Raw genomic sequence first — 10,722 nt, 5'->3', positions numbered from 1 at the left:
GCTTTGAGAGTGTCACGCAAGAGGGTGGGGTGGGTTTTTTTCCCCACAAGTTAGCAATTGTAACTTGGAAAGAACAATCTGCTTTTGATTGGAGAGAAAGGGCCTCCCTTCAGCCTTTTCTGAAGCTATTCGCATCTCTGGTGTCAACAACTGCTTAGACTGGCAGCCAGGGCTTAAAGCCCTATGGAAAGAATGTGTGGGGGTGGGGGTTCTATCTATCATCATCTGCAAGCAGCAGTACTTAAAGGGCATCCCCAGGTTGATTTCAGTTTTTGGTTGGGTTTGTGACCCTTGAGCCCCCTCCACACACACTTTAAACACTGAGTGCAGCTGAGCTGTGATAGATTGTGACCTCCTTAGGTCTCATAAACTAAGCAGAGTGGGGCCAGCTCTGTACTTGGGTGAGAGACCTGTAAAGACAATGAGAAGCTGCAGGGAGTCACCTGCCTCCCCCTCTGGGTTATAGAAGTATTTGTTCAGGATGAATTAATAAAAGTCAGATGAATCTTGGAGCCTGGATTAAGCAGTGATTTTGAGCCCAGACAATCTACTTTTTGCTGATCCTCATCTTGCACATCCCCAGACCAGTGCTCTTTGCCATGCCCTGAAATGCTTTTTAGGTCTGCTCAAACCAAATCTAAGTCTCTCCTTCATGGCATTGCAGAGCACTATTGCTCAGCTGCCAGGGATAATCCCCTTGCTAGGTAGCTTGTCTCAGATCACCTGTGGCCACCAATGGAAATAGCCAACCGGCTCCGTTCAAGGCTTTGCTCAAAGGGTTGGCATTGGCTGCCTACTTTCTGTTAGAATCCCAATTCCAAATAATGAATTTTGGGGTTTGCTGGCCATGCTGAATTTTAAAAAACAAACATACATTTGTTTGGGTGGACCTGAAAAAAAATTTTTTTTTGATTTTTTGGTGAATCTAAAAGTAAAAGAAAATTCATTTTCGGTCAAATGAAATAGTTCTATAGGAAACTGTTTTCTCTAGATTTTGAGTTTTGTTGTTGTTGTTGTTTTGTTTTTACATTTCTGTATTTTTAAAATAAATTGAAAAGTCATTTTGACACAAAAAATTAAAACTTTTCATTTTCAAAGTATTCCAGGGTTGGAATAAGTCAAACATTTCAGCTTTCCCAGATATTTTGTTTTTTCAATCAAAACAATTCAGTGAAACCAACACATATTTGTGACATTTTTGGTATCCCCAAATCTGTATATTTCACCAAAAACAGTTTTGGCCAAAAATTTTCACCCGGCTCTAGCTGTGAACTCTGTCACTTGAGACATTTAAACCTGGACTGGACACAGCATGGGAAACCGTACTCTAGAGAGCAGCCCAGGATTGGCTGTGGGGGCTGGAGGAATGGGATAGCTGGTGCTTGTATTGTGACACTTCCTTCGGGGACCCAAGGTTTTCAGGCTCCTTGCCACTACCTGCCCTCAGTGTGAGGAAGTCTTGTCTATGCCCGCAACCTGAAACCACTAGCCTCCGGCTGCACAAGAACTGCCTTCCTGCCCTTCGTAGGTCTCGCTTTCTCGGTACAGATTACCGATAGGCACATACCTTCCCCCTGAGTTCTTGGAATGGCCTCTGGCACGCCCAGCCCATGTTCCACTACACATTTACAGAACTCTGAGAGCTGCTACTCCCTAAAGGAAAAGCACACACCAGCTTGCAAGATTCAGCTCAGGATCACCACTCAGCTCAACACACAGAACTTCAATATATACATATCGTGAAAACAGGAATAAGTTTATTATCCAAACAGAGATTCAAGGACAGAAAGTGAGGATATTGCAAAGCAATGGTTACATATAAAACAAAATCATAACATGCTTTCCAGAGCCAACACTTACCTAACAAGGCGTTCCGCTATCTTCTACGAGATAGCTTACCTCACGTCCTTTTCTCAGCATTTTCAACCAGTTTAGCTGAGATCCTTTCTCATAAAATCAATCCTACTGGCAGTCCTCACAGTTTGAAGGAATAACTGGAGGTTCATCTACACCCCAGATATAGTTTCAAAAGTTCATTACCTTACTCCTAAACAAGATAACTCCTGTTGGCTTATTTTTTTCCTGAAGCCCCTGCAATCTATTGATTAGAATTTTGCTCAGACTGTAAATGGGTGTCCTTTGGGAACCACACAATACTCAGTTTGCACGTGGTGAGCCAGAGTGACATACGCATCTCTGTCTTGCATGACAGAGGTACGTGGATCACCTGGGGGCCTGCCTTTACTCAGAGTCCTAGGGAACATAATTTTTACTATATATCCATAACTATTCATGTTTTCCATACATGCATCTTGCAATGATTATGATGATCAATGTGACACAGGCTTTCATTACGTGACCCCTTTTGATGAACCCAGGAGATCCGTGTACCCCTATGTACCCCGGGGCCATCTACCAGTTGGCATCAAGGGGTCCTTGGGTCACATGTCTCATCTCTCAATTCTATGTTCTTTGATTAATGCACATGCCAATGCAAAATCAGACCCCCCCACCCCAGCTCCCTGTGCTCCCTGCCCGCCACAGAGCCAAAATACAAGTTTGCCCAGGGTGCCTTTCTCCCTAAGGCCAGCCCTGCCCTTTCCCTTGCGCCAAGGCTCTTTCCTGCTCATTTTCAGCAGGACTAAGCAGGCCGCTTGCACGCAACCAGACTCAGCACAGCCTCAAAATCTGAAAATGTGCTTTCAGAACAGTTTGGAGTCACCTCAACACACTGTACGTCATACCCGGCCTCTCTCAGGGCTTCCTCCACTGACTCCCACTCCAGGTAGAGGCAGGAGAACCTGCGCTGGCCTACCATGTAGTAGGTTTCTTTCAGGACTGTCACCATCACCAAGTGGCCCCCTGGCTTTAACAGAGAACTGATGTTCTTCAATGCTGCACGATAGCTGTTCAGGTCTTTGCAAGCAGCTTCCAAGCACAGTGTGGAGAGCAGGCAGTCGGCCTGGGGCAGAGACACAGGGGCCAAGATGTTGGATTGGGACACATCGCATTTCAGAACCTGCTTGACTTTCTTTCTCAACTTCTCTTCCTTCTCAGCCCACTTTTCCCTGCAAGAAATGTTATATTGTGTACCATTGCATGATTATCAGTCTGTCCATCAGATCTCAGCAAGGCGATGTTCAATGGAATCAAAAGGCAGCACATTTAAAACTAATAAGAGGGGACTTTTTTCCACACAGCATGCAATTAACCAGTGGAACTCATTGTCACAAGACACCACTGAGGCCAAGAATTAGACAAAAGGATAATAGCCAGTTACATTACAGTAGGGATTAACCATAACCAAGCCCTGGAAGGGCTATAAACCCTCCTGCTTCAGGGCATAAGCCAACCCCTGACTAGCTGGAGTTAGGAGGAAACTTTCCCTGGGTGCTAGGCATTTCACAATTGTCAAACTGCAGAGCAATGCAGCAAGAAAAGACGTTGGTGTGACTCTCCATTCCTACTGATCCAGGAGCATGGGGAGCTTTGGACAGCTCAGCATTTTCTCTTTGCATCAACACCTTCTGTGCTTCTGATCTATGCAAGGAAGAAGGAGGTTCCAGTGGTTAGCATGCTAATCTAGAACCCTGGAGATCTGCATTCAGTTCTGTGCTCTGCCACAGATCCTTCTGAGTGGCCTTGAATAAGTCGCATAGTCTCGCTGTGCCTCAGTTCCCTCTCTGGATAATGGGGGTAAGGTCACAAGGGTGTTGAGAGTCAATGCATTAATAAAAATAGAGAGTCTCTCAGACTCTGGCAATGGGGGCTGTATGAGTTCCCAGATAAATAGAGACTCTTGCCTCTAATCTGCAGCCCTTCTTCCCCCAACCCCCTGCCATTCCAGTCCTGGGCTGCACCCTTCAACAGCTCTGATGGAATCGCTCCCCTGCTGTTTCAGTCCTGGGCTCTGCCCACCCCTCCAGCTTTGCCAATGCACCTCTGTCCAGACCAGCATTCCCTGACCCTTGCTCTGCCAGTCCTGCCCCCTTCAACCCCATGCTGCCAATGCATCTCATCTCTGAACAGCTGGTCCTTTGCCTGGCGTGCTATTTCAGTTCTACCCAGCTCTCTGCTGGTGCCCCTCACTCCTTCCTGACCCAAAGCCTCCACCCTTTGCTATTCCAGTTCTGCTCCCCCTACACACAGATACACAGCTCTGCTGATGCCCCTCGGTCCTAACCTACAGCACCCCTTGCTCTTCCAGCCCAGCACCTCTCCTGAACTGAGACTGCCACTGGTGTGAATTTCAATTAAAATCAAGTAGCTAAAACTATTCACCGCCCTCTGAAAACATAAGGTCTGATGTACTTGGAAATATTTTGTCCGAGCTTTCTGTGGATGTTTAGCTCCGGAGAGAGATTAGATAGCAAGTCTCTGAAACACAAAGCCCCACAGCAGACTGAAACGCTATCACTGCCACACACAGAGACAGCTGCTCTGTCTAGATACAACTGTTGTTTTATTATTTATCAATTGTGTTACCTCATTCACACCATGGCCCTTTGCAGACCCGTGTATAGACAAGAGCCCTCTTCCAAGGACCTTCCTCTTCAGACTAACTAGAATTTTTTATTCTAGACAAGCTCTCAACAAGGTCCCATGAGAGGCCCCTGCTGGCCCAGAGTGGAATTTTACAGACATTTACACGCTATTGGGAAATATAATTTGTCTGGTTTTCCAGGTTTCAATGTCCTGTTTAAACATATAACCCCACAGGAAACTAAAAAGCGAGAGGCATCCATGTTCTCTGCACTGGCCAAGTAGCAGGTTACAATGACTGAACCGTATTCAACCAGAGCGGAAAAAGGGCGAATTGAGAGAAGCAGGAGTGGGATCGGTGTTTGTACAGCTGCGCTTACACAGTTGGCAGTAACTACTTGCACTCCACTGAATGAATGTCCTGGGAGGGGTAATGCCCAGAACTACAAGCCTGGAAATTACCAAGTAAGGAGAGACTGTGGCATGGCACAGCAAAGGTGATGCATATAGAAACCTTATTACCAGAACTAGGGAATTTAGTAAAGGTCTGTGTCCTGGTTGGTCATTTCAATATGACTTTGGATTCAGGTTTCAAATCCCTCCACATATGCTTTTGAAAGACATACACTGAGTCCTTGCCATCTACGGTGGGAGCAGTGGTCATGTAGTCAAAACAAAGACCCGCGTTTTAGTTCTCACTCTGCCACTGACTTCCTGTATGATCTTGGGCATGTTACTTCCCCTCTCTGCACCTTAGTCTCCCCATCTTTAAAATGGAGATAAAAATGCTTCCTTATCTGTCTCAGCAGTGTAGTTGTAGCCATGTTGGTCACAAGATATTAAAGATACAAGGTGGGTGAGGTAATATCTTTTATTAGACCAACTTCCATCCAATAACTTGATCCAATAAAAAAAATTTACCTCACCGACATTGTCCCCTTATCTGTCTACCTAGGTATTTATGCTATGCCCATCACCATGGTATTTCACCTTCCAGAGTTGTTATGAAGCTAAATTCATGTATGTTTTTAAAACTCACAGTCAACCTCTGGAACTCCTTGCCAGGGGATATTGTGAAGGCCAAAAGTATAGCTGGGTTCAAATAGCATTAGGTAAGTTCATTGAGGATAGGTCCATCAATGGTTATTGGCCAAGATGGTCAGGGACACAATCCCATCCTCTGATGTCCCTAAGCCTCTGACTGCCAGATGCTGGGACCGGACAACAGGGAATGGATCACTTGATAATTGCCCTGTTCTGTTCATTCCCTTTGAAGAATCTGGCCACTGTCAGACAGGGTACTACTGGGCTAGATGGACCATTGGTCTGACCTGATATGACCATTCTTATGTTCTTATGAGATGGAAGGTGACTGAGAACTGTGAAGTATTAGTACATATTAGAATAGTTATTTCAGTACAATAGTGTGAAATTTAGTTGGTAAGGTCTCTGGGGCAGGGACCTTCTTTTTGCTGTATGTTTGTACAGCACCTAACACAAGGGGGTCCTTATCCATGGCTATGCAGGCGTGCTGGAACAATTTTTATAGTGGGAGTGCTGACAGCCATTGAACCAAATTGTAAACCCTGTATATAATGCAATCAACTTCAAGCCTGGGGGTACTGCAGTCCCCTTATTTCCAGCACCTATGTGTGTAACACATCATGTTACCTATAAAAGTCTCCCTAAGGCGGATCCTTTTGAAATAGAGGGGTTTCAACATGAAATTTTGTCCTGAGAATTATTATTAAGGTCACCAATCATGAAAGGAAAAATGACAAATTCTATGCACAAAGAAAATGTATGTTCTAAATTTTCAAAAGTGACTAGTGATTTTGGGAGACTCTTTTTGGGTGTCCAACTTGAGCTACCTTAAAGGGAGCCTGATTGTCACATGGGAAGTGCTTAGGACATACTAGATTTGGGCCTTTTTTACAGCATCTCATTTAATGCACCCAAAAAACTAGTCACCTGGGAAAATGTGCAGAGCTGGTCAGAAAAATGTCCAAACCAAACGTTGATGGAAAATGATGGGGGAAGTTACACGAAGATGTCCATGGTTTTTTGTTTGTTTTCCAACCAGCTGCAATTAGTTAAAAAAAAAATTAGTTAAGTTTGAGAAGCATGCAGGCTTCAGCGCTCTGTGAGAGGTATGGGAGGCTTTCCTGATAGCAGCTACAGAGAATGTGTGACAGGATCATACTTCTGAGTTGTTTTATAATAAAGGCTGAAAAGAGAGGATTGTTATTCTGTTTGCAGCACTATTCTAATCAAAAATTTTACACAACACAGAGGTAAACCCTAGGCCCTGACCCTAAAACACTTACACACTGCTTCACTTCAGCCAATGTATTATTATTTATTATTTGTATTACTACAACGCAGGGGAGCTGGAACAATTTGTACAGTGGGGGTGCTGAGAGCCATTAACCCAAACTGTAAACCCTGTATGTGATGGAAACCACTTCAATCCGGGGGGTGCTGCAGCATCCCCAGCACCCTTCGTTCCAGCCACTATGTGGCTATGGCTCGTGGGTGCTATGGTAATAAAGATAGTATCATAGTAAGTATAACTAATAATAACAGTGACACATGACCTATAGGGTTCAGCCGGCAGCTTCCACACATGGCAGTTGGATCCAGGAGCGAGCGTTTCCAGTGGATTCCCATTTCCTGAGCCTCCCCTGCGTCTGTCATATGTCAGCCTTTGGGTGTCCTACTCAGTTTGTCATTGTGTTTTCGCATCACACTCTAGTAAGAGGTCCCCTCCCCTGCAGGGGTTCATTTCCGTGACAAGACATGTTTCCTCTGACTGGATCATCAGTAGCCAGGTCACCCTTCCTTACCTGTCTCCTTCCAGCTCACACACGTATTTCACCACTGGAGTCCAGTCAAACGCTCCTGGCTCATTCTTCAGCCATTTCTCCAGTTCCTGGCGGTTCCGGTCTGTATAGTCCGAAGCGATGATCTCCTTAAAGTTCTCGCAGGCGGAAAGGAGCTGATAAATGGTGGGGCCGCTGCCGATGTCAATCAGGGTGTCGCCTTTCAACCCACCTGGTTGGAACGGCAGGGAACAAAGTTACATTGGTGCATTGCATGACCCATAAGACGGAGAAGTTGTACTCAGTGTTGGTTGGGGTTTTTTTGAGGCGGGCTTTTTGTTTGTTTGGTTTTCATTTGCTTCTTTGATGCCTCATGCGAATAGTATGTAGGATGGAACGCTCCCCAGCAACAGCCTCAACACCTAAGGAGGTGTGTTCTGGTTAGGGCCTTTGCCTAGGACTAATGAAATGTGCCACAGACTCGCCGTGTGACTTTGGTGAGTCACTTAATCTCTCTGAGCCTCAGTCCTTCATGTGTTAAGTGGGAATAACAATCCTGCCTTTGTACATCTTGTCTATTTAGATTATAAACTCTCTGCCTAGGCTGAAGTTGGTTCCTTATTCCCAATTCCTTGTCTGTGGTACCAGCATCCTATCCACTATTCCCAGTTGTTTATTTAACCTCCAAAATTATTTCAAAATATGTCAATGTAAAATTTCTAAATTTCTAAAATTTTAGAAATTTTATCAAATGTATGTGATTGAATGTGATAAAAATTTAAATGACTAATTACTTAATTATTTATTAATTGAATGACCAAATAAGTGGATTGGCAGTGTGACATGAGGCAGAGCATTGCACAGTAACAAAACTTCAGGTCAGCCAGCGGCATGCCTCAGTTCCTTCAGAAGAGTCTGACAGTGGCGGGGATGTGTCAGTCGGGGTGACCCAAGACTGATTTTGTCATGTTTGGCCTGTCAAAACCCAGCTCCTTACTTCATTCGTAATTGAATAATCAGCTCATTATCTTTCACATTTTATCAATTCAATCACATTGATAAATATATTTTAAATAATTTTGCCCTTTGAATAAGGGTCTAGGAACCATGAATAAGGAACTAACTTCAGTCTCAGAACTCTGTAGGGTAAGGACTTCCTCTGTGCTTGTACAGTGCTCAGCACACCAGGGTCCTGATCTCAGCTGGGGACTCTCTATACCATCACAATAATCATTCTATAGACGCTCATTATCATAGGTGTTCTGATACCATGATCCTCAACATGCTTTAAAAATGTTGCTAGAAAACCAGAGTAGGGAACCAGCAGTGGAAAGGCTAACCCAGAATACCCTGGTTATAAACTGCTTAGCAGTGAGCCCAGTCACATGCTATGAGATGCCACGGAGAAGTTCTCCAGGGTTTGTAGTAACATCAGTAACCCCTAGTCCATTTCCAGGTTTAGAATCCAGCTGGCAACATCTGTTACTTCTCATAACACATAGCAGGAAAGAAATCAGATTAATTTATGAAGAGGGGGGATTTTTTTTAATTCCTGTGATATTAAAGGGTTTAACAGCTTGTACAACAGTGAGGATAGTTCCAGATTGCAACATTGATCATAATAGGATGCAGGGAACCAGGTCACCTGCTCCTTTTAGTAGTTGCAATTTGAAGTCCATCTGAGTCAGTGATTTTAATTCTCATGAGAGTCTGGGGTTGATGACACAGATGGCTCCCTAATCAGGGTCCCCCATCCTGAGTCTGCCATTCCAGCCTTGGGCCTCACCCTCGATTCTGCCATTGCATCTCATTCTTGAACTGCAGCTCCCACTCGCTCTTCCCCTCCTGGGCTCTACCACACACAGCTCTGCTAATGCAGCTCATACGCTTGTTATTCTAATCCCAAACTTCACTATACACAGTGCTGCAGACGCTCTTCAGTCCTGACTCACAGTCCCCACTTTTCTCTGTTCTAGGTCTCCTCCAACCCCAGCTCTGCCAATACCCCTCAGTCCTGACCCACAGCTCCTCCAATGCATTATTCCAGCCCTCGACCTCTCCAGAATTGAGATTGCCACTGGTATATGGATTTTAAAGGGGAAAATTGAGTAGCTAAACTAGCTGCAACACTTAGGAAATGAAGGGGCTAACTTAACTCGGAAATACTTTCAGTGGCTTAGTGTGAGTATGTAGCTCTAGAGACTAGTGTGTGTGACATACAAAACCCCACATCATACTGAACCATCATGGCCTCTACAGCTGCTAGTTACAATTAGAAATGCTCTCAATATTATTTATTATGTGCATGCCATGAGTATGAAGACAAGACTCCTGTCCTAAAAGCCTTGCTACCCTTATAGAGCCTTGTTGTTTCCCGTCACAGACAGCATTATTAAACGAGCATGTGATCACAGGACAGGGGAAAAGTTGAGAACTTCTCAGTCCTAGTGCACTATACCCGCAGGACACTATACTCACCTGAAATGAATATCTTAAACAGGCTTCTCAGATTTAATTCCAGAATTTCATTCCCTTGGCAATGACTGGAACCAAAGGAATAATAGGTCTTCAAATACACTGCAGGATTAAAATCTTTCTGGTAAGCTTCTCCCCCTGTGAAAGTAGCTGGAGATTCCATCTTGCACAAACAACCTCTGCTCTGCATTTGTTCCGAATGGAGACTGATAGCTCTTCCTGTTGATACTTTAACCCCCTCCTTGTACTTGCAAATTTCACTTTCACTTCAGACTGGGAAATTTTTCAGGCTGAGAGATCCCACAGGATCTGCAAGATTTTCTCAGTCTGCAGAATCAAAAGAAGAAGCAGCAGAAAAGACTATATGGGGAAGAAAGTGTGTCGTGACCACATTTTCCCAATGGGAAAATGGGACACTGTGTGGGGCTGGTCTGCACGGGGCTAGCCTGAAGCCCCCTGCCACCCACCCGCATGGGGCTGGCCCAGCCCAAGCTGCTCTCCTCAGCCTTCCCTCCCTTCCACTCAGGGCTGGTGTTGCTGCTCTCCCACCTCCACCAGCACGTTCCTCCATGCCCTGCTAGGGGTCGCCCCCCACTTTTTTTGGCCAAACTGGGCATTTGTCCCTTTTGCTGATCATCAGTTGGCAAGAACAAATGGTACAAATGCCCAGTTTGGCCAAAAAAAAGTGGGGACAGTTGGGACAGGGCTTAAAAAAGCAACTGTCCCAGCCAAAACAGGACATATGGTCACCCTAGTCTGAGGCTATGTCTATACTAGCCGTGGGATGATGATCTGGTCCTGAGCTCAGATGATCTGGTCTGGTTCTGGTCTGGTCTGGTCCAGATCTGGAGCTCATTCTGCAGCCATTTCTGCACTCCTGGGGTTTCTGGTCCATCTAGTCTCTGGCAATGATCACTTTGAAGGTTTTGCTGGTGTATGGTGG

At 45.0% G+C, this 10,722-nt stretch overlaps 1 protein-coding gene across 1 annotated transcript; it reads right to left on the bottom strand.

Annotated features, from left to right (window-relative positions):
- Positions 1-2,547: 2,547 nt before the first annotated feature.
- On the bottom strand, positions 2,548-9,958 carry LOC141975939 (nicotinamide N-methyltransferase-like). Its single transcript, XM_074936636.1, has 3 exons — positions 9,783-9,958; positions 7,329-7,536; positions 2,548-3,068 (listed from the first exon to the last, which is right to left on the bottom strand). Exons 1-3 carry the CDS (start codon positions 9,940-9,942, stop codon positions 2,642-2,644), a joined length of 795 nt encoding a protein of 264 aa, XP_074792737.1. The 5' UTR covers positions 9,943-9,958; the 3' UTR covers positions 2,548-2,641.
- Positions 9,959-10,722: the final 764 nt, after the last annotated feature.

The sequence above is a fragment of the Natator depressus genome, chromosome 22 (genome assembly GCF_965152275.1).
Source record: "Natator depressus isolate rNatDep1 chromosome 22, rNatDep2.hap1, whole genome shotgun sequence".
In the NCBI taxonomy this organism is placed as follows: Eukaryota; Metazoa; Chordata; order Testudines; family Cheloniidae; genus Natator; species Natator depressus.
The sequence above is the reverse complement of the archived record's forward strand: the minus strand, read 5'-3'. Positions and strand labels throughout refer to the sequence as shown.